Source organism: Haliotis rubra, unplaced genomic scaffold, assembly GCF_003918875.1.
Source record: "Haliotis rubra isolate DU_JTF1 unplaced genomic scaffold, ASM391887v1 Scf604, whole genome shotgun sequence".
In the NCBI taxonomy this organism is placed as follows: domain Eukaryota; kingdom Metazoa; phylum Mollusca; class Gastropoda; order Lepetellida; family Haliotidae; genus Haliotis; species Haliotis rubra.
The window spans coordinates 482676-500397 of NW_025767307.1; the positions used below are offsets into that span (position 1 = coordinate 482676).

At 42.8% G+C, this 17722-nt stretch overlaps 1 protein-coding gene across 3 annotated transcripts; it reads right to left on the reverse strand.

Moving 5' to 3' along the window:
- Window positions 1-87: 87 nt before the first annotated feature.
- On the reverse strand, window positions 88-12549 carry LOC124255652 (acetylcholinesterase-like). 3 transcript variants are annotated; one of them, XM_046689547.1, is made up of 5 exons: window positions 12329-12549; window positions 4405-5892; window positions 1400-1541; window positions 1076-1115; window positions 88-219 (listed from the first exon to the last, which is right to left on the reverse strand). In XM_046689547.1, the coding sequence occupies exons 2-5, from the start codon at window positions 5883-5885 to the stop codon at window positions 107-109; spliced, it is 1776 nt and encodes a 591-aa protein (XP_046545503.1). In that variant the 5' UTR covers window positions 5886-5892; window positions 12329-12549; the 3' UTR covers window positions 88-106. The 3 variants fall into 3 exon arrangements, 2 of the variants coding, with proteins under 2 accessions (XP_046545503.1, XP_046545502.1); XM_046689546.1 differs by having other exon boundaries at window positions 1076-1094; window positions 1379-1541; window positions 12329-12548; XR_006892719.1 differs by lacking the exons at window positions 1076-1115; window positions 1400-1541; window positions 4405-5892; window positions 12329-12549 and adding an exon at window positions 780-868.
- Between the last annotated feature and the right edge of the window lie 5173 nt (window positions 12550-17722).

A 17722-nucleotide genomic window follows, 5' to 3' on the forward strand; every position in this document is an offset into this window, starting at 1 on the left:
ATCTGCACGGGTCAGTGACAAATGAACATGAAAGGAATCAGTACATTTTTTTATCATGACATTGCTTAGTGTTTTAGAGAAAGTGGATTCCAGTTGATGTGAGTGTTTATTTAGTAAAGCTTAATAGAGCTGCAAGTGCCACGCCCAACAACACTTCCAATGAAACGGAGATTCTGCTTCCGTGGTTTGGACAGACGTAAACCACCCTCTCTGTCGTCGCTGAAACAGAAAATAACATGTGATCTATCTCTGATTGTGACGTCATCATTCACACATGACCATCTTGCCCATCGTTGAAGGTAATACGGGAGTCTAGAGGTACCGCACTCAGTTACAGTGATGGCTACCCGTGAAGATCCGGGTTAGAATTGATCTTCAGTAACCCATGCTTGTCGTTATTAAGAGGACTAACGGGTTCGGGTGGTCAGGCTCGCTTGACTTAGTTGACACATGTCACTGACCACCGACATATATTGCTGAGTGACAACAAACAAACAAATGTGTGTCCCCCGTCTTGATACGGCTGAAATATTGCTGAAAACCGTTCACTCACTCACTTACTCACCATCCAACTCACTCACGCATTCACGCACTCACTGACTCATCTTGTAATTCACTTACACATGCACTCACTCACCATCCAACTCACTCACACATGCACTCACGCTTGCATGCAATCACCACCCAACCCACTCACGCATAGGATCACACAACCAATCCAACTCACTCACTCACTCACTCACGTGACAATTCTATGCGTGATGCTATGGGTGACTTACTTCCAGGAGGCGTCTCCTCGTTCTCGAGAATCAGTGGCACCATTGTGTCCCAGAACACACACTGCTGCTTCCTCACTCACTCACTCACTCACTCACTCACTCACTCACTCACTCACTCATTAACGTAACAAATCCACATGTGATGCTATGGGTGACGTACTTCCAGGAGGCGTCTCCTCGTTCTCGAGAATCAGTGGCACCATTGTGTCCCAGAACACACACTGCTGCTTCCTCACTCACTCACTCACTCACTCACTCACGTGACAAATCCACGTGTGATGCTATGGGTGACTTACTTCCAGGAGGCGTCTCCTCGTTCTCGAGAATCAGTGGCACCATTGTGTCCCAGAACACACACTGCTGTTTCCTCACTCACTCACTCACTCACTCACTCACGTAACAAATCCACATGTGATGCTATGGGTGACGTACTTCCAGGAAGCGTCTCCTCGTTCTTGAGAATCAGTGGCACCAGAGTGTCTCAGAACACACACTGCTGCTTCTTCACTCACTCACTCACTCACCCACTCACTCACTCACTCACGTGACAAATCCACGTGTGATGCTATGGGTGACTTACTTCCAGGAAGCGCCTCCATGTTCTCGAGAATCAGTGGCACCAGAGTGTCCCAGAACACACACTGCTGTTTCCTCACGCCCTGACTGGTGCGCTGCCCTGCATCCGTGAAGACAAGGTAGGTTTCATCATCTGTGGTGTACCTTGGCCACTGGAAGCCGGGCGTCTCCGGTAGGTTAGGGTTCCTGTCAAATTGACGGCGAAAAACGTTTAACATTAACAGATTCGGTTTCTTCTCAATATTTGTTTGTAAGGATTTTACTGTTGATAACAGAAGTTACTACATGCACAAATACTTCTAGTGAGTGAGTGAGTTTAGTTTTACGCCGCACTCAGCAATAGTCCAGCTATATGGCGGCGGTCTGTAAATAATCGAGTCTGAACCAGACAATCCAGTGATCAACATGATCATCGATCTACACAATTGGGATACGATGACATGTGTCAACCAAGTCAGCGAGCCTGACCACCTGATCCCGTTGGTCGCCTCTTACGACAAGCATGGGTTACTGAAGATCTATTCAAACCTGGACCATGACGGGTGACAAATACTTGTATGTGTCAATATTCACCAACGTATTGACAATTACATTGTGTTTAATAATTATATCATACGAAATAGGATTGGTTGTTATTTTAACGCCGCACTCAGCAATAGTCCAGCTATGTTGAGGCCGTCTGTAAATAATCGAGTCTGAACCAGACAATCCAGTGATCAACAGCATTGGAATCGATGACATGTGTCAACTAAGTCAGCGAGCCTGACTACCCGATCCAGTTAGTCGCCTCTTACGACAAGCATGGGTGACTGAAGACCAATTCTAATTAATCATTTGTTATTTACCCGTAAGAGCAAATATTAAACTAGCCATACTAGCAATAATAATAATAATACATTACAGCTGAGTTTGGACAAACGACTCATTCACAATCAAATTTTACTCCAACTGAAAAATACAAGGTATTTTCACCTATGATATGATATGATATATATTTATTCAGTATTTCGGCCTCATAGCCTAGAATACAATTGTATTTGATAGAACACATGTCACGTGGTGAACAATACAGCAATATTTCTATTTCCATTTACCTCTCAATAGAAACACATTTTTAAGGAAAATGGCGAGTGCTCGTAAACTATCCTCATTATTTGTATTTAATATATTACACAAAAGTTTCACTGAATATTGCTTAATATTAGATAGGTTTGGGAAATATTTTAATCTCAGGTCATGATACTTTATACAAATAAACAGGACGTGGAACTCGTCCTCCATAACGTTAAGATCACATTGCAAACAGTGATTTATATACATGTTCATTTTTGTTTCTACGTAAGTGATTAATATTAAAATCATGAAGAGCTATTCTAAATTTACATAAGGCTCTTAGCAAAGACCTATCCGAGAGACACAAAAAATATTTTTCAGGCTGCAACAAAGTCTTAATGCTACTATAATTACTTAAATAGTGCGAAGATGATATAAAACTATGCCAATTTTGGCAATCAATATCTTTCAACCGTTGTTTGAATATAATTGTAAACAATATAGAATCACCCACACTTTGTGATAACCAAACGTGGGTAAAACCTGTGTAAAATAGCAAATTTCTGAGAGTTTTGACACCCAGTTTTGCTTTCCAGCATCATCTATTTTGTTTAACATAATATAGCATTGGTATTGCTATCTAGAACAATTCATATGAAGTATTTTTATCCAGTATTTTATAACCCTTATCTGTGTTGACACAAACATCGTGTGGCGCCCTGGTTCGCCAAGTATAGCCTGATTGGATGCGAATTTGCCAACCTGTAAGAAACGTTTCAGATACTGTGTGTGAACTTTTTCTAAAACTTCAAAGTATCTTGTCCCCCATATTTCAGACCCATACAGTAAAATTGGTCAAACTTTGCTATCAAATATTTTACAAGCCGCTAGAAAGGATATACAACTATTTTTTCGAAATAATGTGAACAGAGGCATCATTGCACGTGAAGCTTGAGCTGCTAGTGTTTGGCATGCTTTTGCCCAATTTAACGTTGATGAAAATACAATACCTACATACTTATAATATGGAATAATTTTGAGATTTATGTTGTTTAGAACCCAGCTTTCACGTTTAGCAACAATGCCTCCATTTCTGAATACAATAACATTGGTTTTATCGTAATTGACTTGAAATCCCCATCTTTCACAGGAATATTGGAGCACATTTAATTGCTTTTGCAACCCTGAGACAGTATCAGAGAACAGTGTAACATCATCGGCAAACACAAGTAGCATTATATCATAAATATTGTGTGTAACAAATATACCGTGATCACATTTATCATACATTTCAGTCACAAGCTCATTTATGAAAAACCTATTTAACACTATTGAGATCTTTGTTCCTCTTCAGAATATTTTCACAAGATTAATAATGCTTTTATACACAGTGTGAAGCATCACAGACAAATGAACTTAATTCATTACAAAACGTTTACCTTTTCAAGCATTTGAAGGGGATTTAGAAGTGACTGACTGACTGACTGAGTTTGGTTTTACGCCGCTTTTAGCAATATTCCAGCTTCATCACGGCGGGGGACAACAGAAATGGGCTTCACACATTGTACCCATGTGGGGATTCGAATCCGGGTTTTCGGCGTGACGAGCCAACGCTTTAACCACTAGGCTACCCCACTGCCCCCATTTAGACGTGATTCACAACCAAGTTGAAACATTATTTGTTATGAATGAGGAAGTTGAGTTTTACACCGCTTTCAGCAACATTCCATCAATATCAGGGCGGGGGACACCAGAAATTGGCTTTAAACATTTGACCCATATTGGGAATCGAACCCGGGTCTTCGGCGTGACGAGCAAACAGTTTAACCACTAGGCTACCCCACCGCCCCTCTTTGTACAGAACGTTTCTTACTACTTTCTCAAATATACTCCCAAACGTCATGTTCCTCATAACAAAATAAGTTGACATCCACACATTTTCATTTTATCCATCTTTTCAATCCCTGATTTAATTTCAACATTTTAAGGTACTTACCCAGTTTTAGCAAAATTCGCCCAGTATGTCATCATGCTCCGACTTGTTATTTTTTCCGCCTCTGAAGCTGTGAAATCATTCCCGAGAGGAAGGCCAAACACCATCTCTATCTCAGCCGAATGAAAAGTTCCCATCCATGCCGGTGCAACCAAAGCGCCGAGCCGGTGGTCGAAGGAGTAGAAGTACACGTCGTCCGCTGCTGCGTAGAAGTCCGCCAGTTTGGCTGCTGGACATTTGAAGTAGCTGTCTCCCAGGATGTCGTCCGTAGTTTCAACGTAGTCTTTACGTAGAGAAGGAACTTGAACTTCATCGTATTGAGCCATGATTGCCTTGACTATTGTCGATGGCAGGCCATTTAGTGCCGCGTACGATCTCATTGCTACCAGGAATTGTGTCCTGCTCACGTTTAATCGATCTGATAGTGTAAATATCGTTGGCAGAGAGACTGGAAGAAATAGAGTACCTTCATTCCTGTTGACACCTATTAAGAGTTCAGTTTTCTTCATTTGACCTTTTTCTACAAGAGATATTGGAGTGTCTGGTAAGAAGAAACCGTCAACGACAGGAGCGAAAGCTATCCCTCCAATGCCAAAGACCTGTGCCTGGTAATTTAGAACAGTTCCTGGAGGAAGGTCTTTGATGCAATGGTAAATATCAGCATCAGATCTGGCAGAGCAGTTGGCTAACATCGCAAGTCTTCTGGCGCTGCCAACAGCAGCTGACGGTTCCTGTGCTGCCCATACTGGAAGAGGGGATCCGCTTTGTAGAATGGCACGGGTGAAGAGGTCACGTGATTTGGGGGATAACAACAGATGTCCAACTGATGCTGCCCCGGCGCTTTCTCCAAATATGGTAATCCTGTTTGCATCTCCGCCGAATCTCTCAACATTGTCTCGAATCCACTGCAAGGCAAGAGTCTGGTCCATGAGTCCCTGGTTGCCTGGAAACGTGTCAGGGCTGAGGTACAAAAATCCATGCGCTCCTACACGGTAGTTTATGGACATTACGATGACGTTCTTCTCGGCGGCAAGATACTTGCCGGCATACAATGGCATGTTGATGGAGCCGAATGTGAAGGAACCACCATAGATCCATACCATGGTTGCGAGGTTGGTATTTGTTGGTATGCTGGCTGGTGCCCATACATTGATGTAGAGACAATCCTCGCTGAAAGTCGGCGGGGTCGTCCTCCAGGACATGCCATTTGGAGCCGGCGTTGGTTGTTGACATGAAGGTTTCAGCGATTGGGCGTTCTTGACCTCCGGTCGCCAGGGTTCAATGGGTTGTGGGTGCTTAAACCTAAGGTCTCCTATTGGTGGTTTGGCGAAAGGTATGCCATAGTAGGTATCGATGGATTTCCCGAGGACGGCAGTTCGCAGACCTGTGACTCTGCCATGCGTAGTGTCAACTTCCTGTCCGGAGACTCTGTTTCCGGTAGTGACGATAACAGCAACCAGACCGAAGATAAGCGAAGGTGTCATGATTTATCTGAAAACAGTTACCGATAAGTATCACATTCACTGACCTATGCTAAACATATATAGTCAAATACTGTTGTGTCGAACCTTGATGTACCGATAATTATCACATTCACTGACCCATACTAAACATATATAGTCAAATACTGTTGTGTCGAACCTGGATGTAGCGATAAGTATCACGTTCACTGACCCATACTAAACATATATAGTCAAATACTGTTGTGTCGAACCTGGATGTACCGATAAGTATCACGTTCACTGACCCATACTAAACATATATAGTCAAATACTGTTGTGTCGAACCTTGATGTACCGATAATTATCACATTCACTGACCCATACTAAACATATATAGTCAAATACTGTTGTGTCGAACCTGGATGTAGCGATAAGTATCACGTTCACTGACCCATACTAAACATATATAGTCAAATACTGTTGTGTCGAACCTGGATGTACCGATAAGTATCACGTTCACTGACCCATACTAAACATATATAGTCAAATACTGTTGTGTCGAACCTGGATGTATCGAACGTACAGCTGTCTCGAAGTAAAGTAAAAGTTTGCTCCGACGTATTCCTTAATCATAAGTTGTGTCGAGCTTCGGATAGTAATAGTAATAGTAGTAATAATCCACTTGTAATTCGCTCATATCCAGGCACATTACCTGCTCACAGCGCTACGTACATTACTTTCACCCGGTCATAGGACACTATCGTACTTTCTGATACTTTTTCAACTCCCTGGGGAGCATACAGCCATGCTGCCTGTTAGGCGCAATGAACTAAACACTCACATTGCCAGCACATCCCCACGGGTACCCATTTTACAGCTGGGTGAACTGAGACAATGTGGATCTAAGTATCTTGTCCAAGGATACTACGCAAATGTGCCCACCTCGGGACCCCAACATAGTCGAACCCGGGCCTTCCGCGTGATAGGCAGACACATTACCACTGCAATACTACACTGCACTACTACGATACACCGAAATATTTATGTAGGTCAAGTCGACTTCGACATAGCAGTGTTTGACTGTATATCATCCACGCCATGTATCACGGGGACAGCCTGTGTAGCACAGTGGACAGACCGTCTGCTCGGAGAATGGAAGGTCAGGTGTTCGATACACTGCCGTGTCATAGCAAAGACAGCAAACCATGATACTTGTTTTTACCATGTCTGGCTTTTGGCACAAATCAAACGCACAAACAAAAACGCGCACGCACACGCACACGCACACGCACACACACACACACACACACACACACACACCACCACCACCACCACCACCAACAACAACAACAAAACAAAAAACACCAAAAAAACCACATATATAACACAGCACACAACAACACACACAGTACACACGACACACAACACCCAACAACGCACACAGCACACACACAAAACCCAACAAAACCGATACATACCACACACACACACACACACACGACACCAGCACACACGACACACAACACACATAACAACGCACACAGCACACACACAAAACCCATACATACCACACACCCCACACACGACACACACACAGCACACACACAAACCCCCCAAAAAACCATAATACCACACACCCCACACACGACCACACACACACGAACACAAAACAACAACAACAACAACACTTCACCTCTCTTCACACCTCGATTTATTTGGTCCACACTCGATTATTTACAGACCGCCACCATATAGCTGGAACATTGCCATGCGCGCCATTAAACAAAAAACCATCCAGCCAATCATACCCCGAAATTATTCCTGGATTCAGACGCCCTGCTGTAGAAAATGGTCAATGTGATGACGTCTCATGTTGTGAAGCTAGTGTTTGTTTGTCAGTAGCGTACACAAACAAATTCCAGCAAATTTTATGTAAACATGCATTTGTAAACTATCGTTTCTTGTTTGTTTTTCTATTTTGTTTGTTTGTAGTGTAACGATGCACTCAGAAATATTCCGGTGTATGAAATATTCCATTCTGACCCGACCATCTAGTGACACCATGAACATCGATGTTGAGATACGACGCCATGCATCAACCCAGTCAGCGAGCCTGACCACCCGATCCCGTTAGTCGCCTCTCATCACCCTCATGGGCAGCTGGGACATTCAGTCAAGAAACATCCAACAGAATCCATAAGAGCATAATTGTTTATGAACTGTTCAGACTTATCTTAAGTGAAACCTAGAAACAGAGCACTAGTACATTTCTATGCTGCTTTCAGCTGAAGTCCCTTACTGACTGACTGACTGAGTTTGGTTTTACGCCGATTTTAGCAATATTCCAGCAACATCACGGCGGGGGACACCAGAAATGGGCTTCACACATTGTACCCATGTGGGGATTCGAACCCGGGTCTTCGGCGTGACGAGCCAACGCTTTAACCATTAGGCTACCCCACCACCCTGAAGTCCCTTACATTAACAACCAACCAACCAAGCCTTACATCATTGAACAGATGCGATCAGGTAAAATATGGCGTCTTATGCTAATCCCCAAAGTGATGTGTTGAAAGTTCAAGGTATACATGTTAAATTTCAAGGTATGAATGTTAAAAAGTTTAAGGTATGCATTTTCAAATTACAAGGTATGCAAGTTCAAAACAAGGTATGCATTTTCAAAATTCAAGGTATGCATGTTCAAATTTCAAGGTATGCATGTTCAAATTTTAAGGTATGCATGTTCAAATTTCAAGGTATGCAAGTTCAAAATTCAAGGTATGCATTTTCAAATTCAAGGTATGAATGTTCAAATTTTAAGGTATGCCTGTTCAAATTTTAAGGTATGCATGGCCTCACAAAACGTACACTGGTTGAATGCATTCAGAACTAGGTAATTATCTCTCGGCCCGTGAACCCCACATACCTTTACCCTTACCCCGAACCTCTATCTGTCCCCTTCTATGATTGCACAATTCGTACTACGCGATCAATAATTTGCTCCCGGGGCAAATACAAACCCACCGGCTTGCCACCTCGTACATTTACATTACAACCCTTTGATCAACAAGGCACGTGTTGTCTGTTCAAATATGATCTGAGTGCATAGTCACGGGGCGCTATTGAATGTTTCAGTGTAACTGCTCCGGCGCCCCTTGTGCCTTTCTTGTACGACCTAAGCTGCCAATTTTTTACATTTCAGTGGCGTTCTTTGAACATCCTAGGCGTCCTCTCTGCCTTCCCTGTACCATCATATGCAAATAACGGCGTCCGTTCAGAAATGCTTCTGCGTTCTCGACGACCGTTGTGCCTTCCTTGTGCATTCATTGGCGTTCACTCTGTCTTCTCTCTGCGATCTGTGGCGTCTGTTTGGCACCCTGCATACTCTAGGTATATAAGTACCTGGCTACGACATTTTATCATTAGTTTCATACGAGCAGGCTAAGTGAAATCATCGTATAATGACTTCAGTAAGCATGAACAATGAACTGCGTTTGCAAATAGCTATTTTGCAAGGTCAACAGACATTGTTTTTCAACCTCATAGCCATTGCCATCTTAAATAGAAGGATGAATAGACGTAGAAGAAGAAGATTGAGAACCCTGTGGGTCCGCCCATTGTTGACGCAACACAGACGGTTGCGGTTCGGGGACTACAACCAACTAATACAAGAACTGCGTCTAGAAGATGAAGGGTCATTCTACAATAATCTGAGAATGGAGCTAGCCCTTTTGACTAACTCCTCCCTCGGGTTGGCCCAAGAATCCCCAAACGAACAGGCGAGCGAGTTTAGAGCCTGGTCTGAAACTTGCCGTAACCCTTAGGTTCCTTGCAACTGGGGACAAATACCCAAGCCTCCAGTACCAGTATCGTGTGTCACGCGGCACGATCTCCATTTATGTGCCTGAAGTTTGCAGAGCTATCAGAGATGAATATAAGAATGAAGTTGTCAAATGCCCAAGGAACTCCCAAGAGTGGAAAGCTGTTGCACATGACTTTCAGAGACGTTGGAACTTACCCCATGCATGTGGAGCCATTGATGGGAAACATATAGCCGTGCGTTGTCCACCAAACACAGGTAGTCTCTACCACAACTATAAGGGATTTTTCTCTCTTGTCCTTCTTGCATTAGTGGATGCTAATTATAAATTTTTATGGTGTGATGTTGGTGGTGTTAGACAGCCAGATTTTCAATGAACCTGAACTGAAGACCTGCCTCGAAGATGGCACCATAAACTTTTCAACTCCTGAGTCATTGCCGAATGATGACCGTGACACACCATTCTTCCTACTCGGGGATGATGTATTTGCCCTCAGAACCCACATGATGAAGCCATATTCAATCAGGGCACTCACCAAGGAGCAACGGATCTTCAACTATCGTACCTCTCGTGGAAGAAGAGTAGTTGAAAATGCGTTTGGCATTGTGGCTCAGCGATTTCAAGTTCTACTTTCAACGATGCAGCTGATGCCTAATTCAGTCCAGGATGTGATTGAAGCATGTAATTGTCTTCACAATATAATGCGAGGTCCGATATCCAACGTTACAGAATGCTGCACGATACCCACGACCTCATACCTGGAGAATGGAGACAACAAGCAAATATGCATGATGTTGCACAAGTAGTTGGACCAAACCGAGACACACGAGGAGGAAAACAGCTGTGAGAGTATCTGAAGTTGTACTTCAACAATGCAGCTGGATCGGTTCCATGGCAGGACCGTATGATTTGAAGTGGTGTGTATGGAACTGAATTGCTATGCGGATGGAATTGTTTGATGATGTTCATATTGCTATCATTACTCTACATTAGTCTTATATGTATGAGTTCATTATGGATATCTGTATTTCCAAATAAAGTATCAATGCGTGCATATTGTTTGTCTTCAATTTTGTTCATATCTTTAAAAAAAAACATTGTCAGCAGTAACATTTTCCTGTTGGCCAATGTTTTCGGTAATTTTTGAGGCACTCTTTTAGGTTTTGGCATTTCGTCTAGTAGCATACCTTCTTGGAGGCATGGTGAGACGTCTGATCGCAAGCTCGGCAGTTCTCAAATACCGTGGAAATCGGCAGTACAAGACCTATTTATATGTAATCTGGAAAGGCAGAGTAAAGGCAGAGCGAACGCCGTGGTTGTTCAAAGGGATGCGCTAGTCGCTGAATGAAGGCAGAGTGCATGCTCAACGAACGTCAATGGATGCTCGACGGACGCATAATGTGGCGTCCGTTCGCCGACCGTTGTGCCTTCACTCTGCGACCTCGGCGATTGCTCTGCCTTCGCTCTGCCTTCCCTCTGCCTTCCCTCTGCGTCCTGTTTTCAATCCACCATGACGGCGACCGCTCTGCGTTTGTTTTGAGCATGTTCAATACAGTCGCCACTACAGTGGCGTTCTGAGCCGTTCTTGGCGTTGGCTCGGCCTTCTTTCTGCCTTCATGGCGATGGCTCTGCCTTCTCTCTGCGTTTGTCGTGCCTCCTTTCAGCGTATGTCAAGTTCGCTGGAAAACTAGCCAGCTCGCCCACCGCGCCCCCATCTATATCATGGGTGACAGTAAGGTTACGTTTGTAACGTCACGGTGTTTTTGACGTCATAGTTAGAAACTATAGTGGTGGACGTGTAACGTCATACGCATGATGACGACATAGCTATTACCGTTATGTGTCGCCTGTGACGACACTCAGCTTTCATTGCACACCTGAAGAGCCGTCGAACGGCGAAAGATCTTGTGCAGATATAAAGGAGATTTTGAAAGAAGAAATATCTGGACTCATATTTTATATATTTATTGCTTATACACCTTATAAACATATGCAAAACATACATACATACATACATACATACATACATACATACATACATACATACATACATACATACATACATACATACATACATACATACATACATACATACATACATACATACACACACACACACACACACACACACACACACTACCTACCTACCTGCATACATACATAAACATACACACACACACACACACACCTACCTACCTACCTACCTACCTACCTACCTACCTACCTACCTACACCTACCTACCTACATACCTACCTACCTACATACATACATACACACACACACCTACCTACCTGCATACATACATAAATACATACACACACACACACACTACTACCTACCTACCTACCTACCTACATACATATACCTACCTACCTACCTACCTACCTACCTACCTACCTACCTACCTACCTACATACATACATACATACATACATACATACATACATACATAATAGCACCACAGACAAATCTGTTTTGTGGTGGCTAATATCTGCTAAACTCAAATAAATATGAAAAAACAATGTGTAAAAACTTAGCACAACCTTACAGACATCGATTTACCCGTTGGTTAAACATATTGAATGGAAAATGGTCATGTAGTACAAAGCGCTGTGTAATGATAATAACAAACAGACATTTAAAATGCAAAAAAATAAACCTACCTTAATATTTCATTTACGAGTGCCAGAATACATGTATGGCGACACACCCATTCAAGATGGCCATAGATCTAATGTATGTGCACAGATCTGAACTGCGGTACATTGAACTCGACACGTGACTGAAGTGTAGAACTTTAGGGCCGTACCGCCTCGTGCTATTTACATATACACAAGTATTACCAAGCTGAATTGCGACTGGTTTGTAGTCTACTAAGGAGACGCCAGTGGCCTACTTCTAGGAACGTTGCCTGACGGTGTTGACATCACACAAACTGACTTTGGTCGTAGAAATTAAAATAAAGCTATTTTGGGAACTGACGTGATTCTTTGGTGGAGCTGGCTAAACTGCCCCACCTTGGCTTCTTATTTGTTTGTTTGTTTGTTTGTGTGTTTGTTTGTTTGTTTGTTTCTTTGAAGATGAACTCAGGATACTGTTACTTGAGCGTAAGTAATCGAATCTACACCACATAACGAGTGATTGATATGACGAGCAACGATACAAGCTGTCTGGCAATCAACCAAGTCCCTGTCCGGGTTAGAATGAACCTTCAGTAACCCATGCTTGTCGTAAGAGGCCACTAACCGGATCGGGTGGTCAGGCTCACTGGCTTGGTTGACACATGTCATCGGTTCCCAATTACGCAGATCGATGATCATGCTGTTGATCACTGGATTGTCTGGTCCAGACACGATTATTTACAGACCGCCGCCATATAGCTGGAATATTGCTGAGTGCGGCGTAAAACTAAACTCACTCACTCACACACTGAGACTAACAATTCGATCCATTACGTTGCTCCTCACGACCAGACCGGGTTTCTTGAAAAGGATAAAATCCCGTTCAATCCTCAGATCTCTAGGTGGTATTTATGTCAATAATTAAACTGTTTCTAAAGTAAAACCTCGTAAACACGCACGGGTCATTCGATCTCGCCAGGACCACGGGTTCAAACCAGGTACAGCGGACCCTCTAGCTCAATGTTCGTGCTATTAACACTCTTCTCAATAAGAAGAGAGGAAAATTCAAATTTGAGGCAAAGTGCGCGTCGGGTCGAAAATGTATTTTCATGACAATTAAAACCAAACTTAATGATTATTTTAATGATATTTATTGTTGACAATATTAAAGTTGTTTAGCAGTATTTTTCACTTTTCAGTGCTACGTGTGTATAGTGTGTACCATTACAATGGGGCTCAGATAATGTTCTGTTGCTTAAGTTGACAACAACATAATGTGCTCCACGATCTGTGGGAGCAATAAAATATTTTTCTTGAAGTACCATCGTCTGTTCTTAAACTGTGTTTCCATTGCCGCTGAGAATTTTTTTAATTCATTGGTTTTTTCGTTCGTTCTTTCGTCCGTTCTTTCGTTGGTTGATTGATTGATTGATTGGTTGGTTGGTTGATTGGTTGGTTGATTGGTTGGTTGGTTGATTGGTTGGTTGGTTGGTTGGCTGTCTGGCTGGCTGGCTGGCTGACTGACTGATTCTGACTGACTGATTGATTGATTGATTGATTGATTGAAACATAAAACCATACTGAACAAAGTGTATCCAAAAATATTAAGCTACGATTGGGAAATTTAAAGAAATTTAAAATGAAACATTTTCCCGGGTTGTGAAATGAACCTCTTTCTTACTGTGTAAAACTAAACTCAATCACTCACTCTCAAAATCAAATAAGGTCGCATGCTGAGTTAAGGACATTGGTTAATGGGTTGAGAAATTAATCTCTTTCCACTAACAATCTCAAACAAGGTCATACGCCGAGATAGGGTCATTGGCTAATCCTTTCTTTCCTCGTCAAAACTGAACCCCAACTTGACGGAGATATCTTTACATACTCTCCCCGGGTACATTATTCACCAGATAGAATGTTTACCTTAGCGTCTCCTCAAACACCCACGTGGCCCCGAGTTTATTCATTGGTCCTCGTTCCAACCGTTTACACAACACGTATAGAAAAACTGAAAGCTTCGGGTTCCATCTAAGTTTGTATTCGTTGAAAGGTCAGGTCTTTAATAGAAAAAGCGTTTTCCAGTACAAGTGCCCGTGTGGGGGAATACAGACTATTAGTTTAACATTAGTCTGTTCTGTCGCAAGGACCTCAGGATATCAGGCAAGTCAATTACATAATTACCCTTTTTCTGTGAGATTATGCGGACAGAAATACATAAATAAATCTTTTTACACATGCTTAAACTTGCTGTATTTATTGAAAGTATTGTTTTCATGCTGTGTTCATACAATGCGATTGCCCGTGAAGATCCGGGCAATTGGTCTCCAGCACTACACGCTTGTCGTAAAAACGTGACTAACTGGATCGGGTGAGGTGAGGTGAGGTGAGGTGAGGTGAGGTGAGGTGAGGTGAGGTGAGGTGAGGTGAGGTGAGGTGAGGTGAGGTGAGGTGAGGTGAGGTGAGGTGAGGTGAGGTGAGGTGAGGTGAGGTGAGGTGAGGTGAGGTGAGGTGAGGTGGAGGTGAGGTGAGGTGAGGTGAGGTGAGGAGGTGAGGTGAGAGGTGAGGTGAGGTGAGGTGAGGTGAGGTGAGGAGGTGAGGTGAGGTGAGGTGAGGTGAGGTGAGGTGAGGTGAGGTGAGGTGAGGTGAGGTGAGGTGAGGTGAGGTGAGGTGAGGTGAGGTGAGGTGAGGTGAGGTGAGGTGAGGTGAGGTGAGGTGAGGTGAGGTGAGGTGAGGTGAGGTGAGGTGAGGTGAGGTGAGGTGAGGTGAGGTGAGGTGAAATTGGGTTTTACGTCGTGCTTGAGAATATTTCGCTCATATGACGACGTGCATGCGTGTGTATGTGTATTTGCGGCTACTTATACTAGCCCAGACTTAAGCTGGTTTTATAGTGCTAGCCCACTGAGATACCATGCCGCAGTGAAGCATGAATACCCCACTCAGACACATTATACTGACTCCGAGCCGACCAGTCCTGGTTGTACCCATTAATGCCGAGCGCCAGGCAGGGACCAACAAGAACCACATTTTAACGTCTTTTGGTATGACGCGGTCGGGTATCGAACCCGCGACCTTCCGCACTCCGGGCGGACGCTCTAACCACTACACCACGGAGGCGGTCGATTGGATCGGGTGGTCAGGCTCGCTGACTTGGTCGAAGCTCATGTTGTTGATCGCTGAGTGCAGCATAAACAACAAACCAAACAAAACAAACAACTTTACTATGGTGGCTGATAAGGGCCACTGTCTCGCCTTAAGCGTGCAACATAAACAACGGTGTGCTATGTGCAGGTGTGTGTATGTGCTGTATATCGCATTTTATGTAAACTAGTGCTCAAAAGAAAGTATACAGTGTGTTTGACCAAACTAGAAAAGGAAACAAAAGAATATGTGAATGAACATCTGTTTGTTTGTTTTCAATTCTACAGGAAATGTACACAATTTAGCTTCATACAAAGTCGAAAGTACCGTTTAACTGACACTGAAAGACACGTGGTATCATAATCTGAACGTTTACTCAAATCAACAAGGTGGTATTAGCAAGATGTCATCAAATACTGAATCAATAGCGAGTGTGACCACCATTGACGTCGCCGTTACAAAACGATTTCTCCGATGAATTGTCCGGATTTGGCGATCATCGTCGGGCGTTGTCACACGAGGTCACACGAGGTCACACGAGGACGACCACTCCCAGGTCTGTCTGATGTATTGCCTGTTTATCTCCGTCGTTGGGTACAATGTGTGAAGCCCATTTCAGGTGTCCCCCGCCGTGATGTTGCTGAAATATTGCTAAAAACGGCGTAAAACTAAACTCAGTCAGTCAGTCAGTATCTCCGTCGTTGCATCAGTCTGATGACAGTTGCTCTGATGCAACCGAAGGTTCTGGCAATGACGGTGTGGTTAGCTCTATGTTGGGCCATTCCGACAGTTCTTTCGCTTTCGATTTGCATCAAACGTGACCTATTTTTTGTGTTTATAATTATTTTTGTACTTTATACTAAGTACCCTGCTGTTACGTGGCGCGTCCCGTTCCAGTATGCTCATACATTAATATTATATTATTTCTATTATTCTATTTCAACAAAATAATGATCGTTTGTTTAACAACTTTCTTATTCGGTTGTCCAAAATTATGAGACATATCATCAGAGTTGGTCTGTCGATTTCATGTGACTGTGCAAAATTTGGTTTTGTTGGATTTATTAGATTTTGTGTTAGCGAGCAATTCATCAGGTCTCAAATGAAATCAAATGACGGTAAGGTCAGGCGGGTTAGAGAATTGGCAGTTGAAGTCTACCAAACCTTTGAACCGTGTAAACACTAGTGGTGGTCCGATTAATTGAAATAATCGAAGATTGGTAGTAGTGACTAAACGACCAAGCAATCGATCATAATTTCTCATAATCGAACACAAACAATTCTGGAACACTTGTTTTCATTAACAATATTTTTCACATGGTTGGTTTTGTCTGTTACATTTCGTAAGCACTGCAAGCTCGTTTCATGTCATGATTGAATTATTTTAAAGATTCCAAGAAATTTGTTCCCAACATACTAGTCATCCTTTAAAGATGTGAAATTTTGCCAAAAAAACCCTAAAGGAACTACATGTTTCTTTTCTTATTTTTATGTGCATTAACAAATTTCATAAATGACGCTAACCAATTATTTTCGATGATTGATCGGTAGTAATGAGCCAATCATCAAATATGAGATTTGAACCAATTCCCAACACAAGTAAACACCTACTTGCATCTTCATGTTTTGATGTCCAGAAAACATCCACTGGCTCCTTCGTATCTTGTAACAGAAGTGAAAATACCCGGTATCAACAAAAAAGTGTCTGATATCATGATGATGCTATAGAAGACAAAGTCAGATGTGCCGAACTCTTGGACTCTGAATACATACAGTGGCTTCATTGTGTCTTGCAACGAATGCAAAAACACGACAATGTCAGACGTGGCACTAATCCTGAAATGTTTATGATTTCAGAATGGTGCGACTAGCCACAATGTCAGACGTGGCAATAATTCTGAATTGTTTATGATTTCAGAACGGTGCGATCAACGACAGTGTCAGACGTGGCAATAATTCAGAATTGTTAATGATTTCAGAATGGTGCGATCAACGACAGTGTCAGACGTGGCAATAATTCTGAATTGTTTATGATTTCAGAATGGTGTGATCAACGACAGTGTCAGACGTGGCAATAATTCTGAATTGTTTATGATTTCAGAATAGTCCGATCAACGACAATGTCAGACGTGGCACTTATCCTGAAATGTATCCAATTTGAGAAGGGTGCGACTAGCCACAATGTCAGACGTGGCAATAATTCAGAAATGTTTATGATTTCAGAATAGTGCGATCAACGACAATGTCAGGTGTGGCAATAATTCAGAAATGTTTATGATTTCAGAATGGTGCGATCAA

Bases quoted from the DNA above. Each gene is read 5' to 3' on its own strand.
- LOC124255652 (XM_046689547.1), bottom strand. From the start codon at position 5,885: ATGACACCTTCGCTTATCTTCGGTCTGGTTGCTGTTATCGTCACTACC. The intron at 1,116-1,399 runs GTGCCACTGATT...TGGGACACAATG, and splicing joins GTGTGTTCTGGGACACTCTG to GTGCCACTGATTCTCGAGAA. The intron at 220-1,075 runs GTAAGTCACCCA...TTTCTGTTTCAG, and splicing joins CGAGGAGACGCCTCCTGGAA to CGACGACAGAGAGGGTGGTT.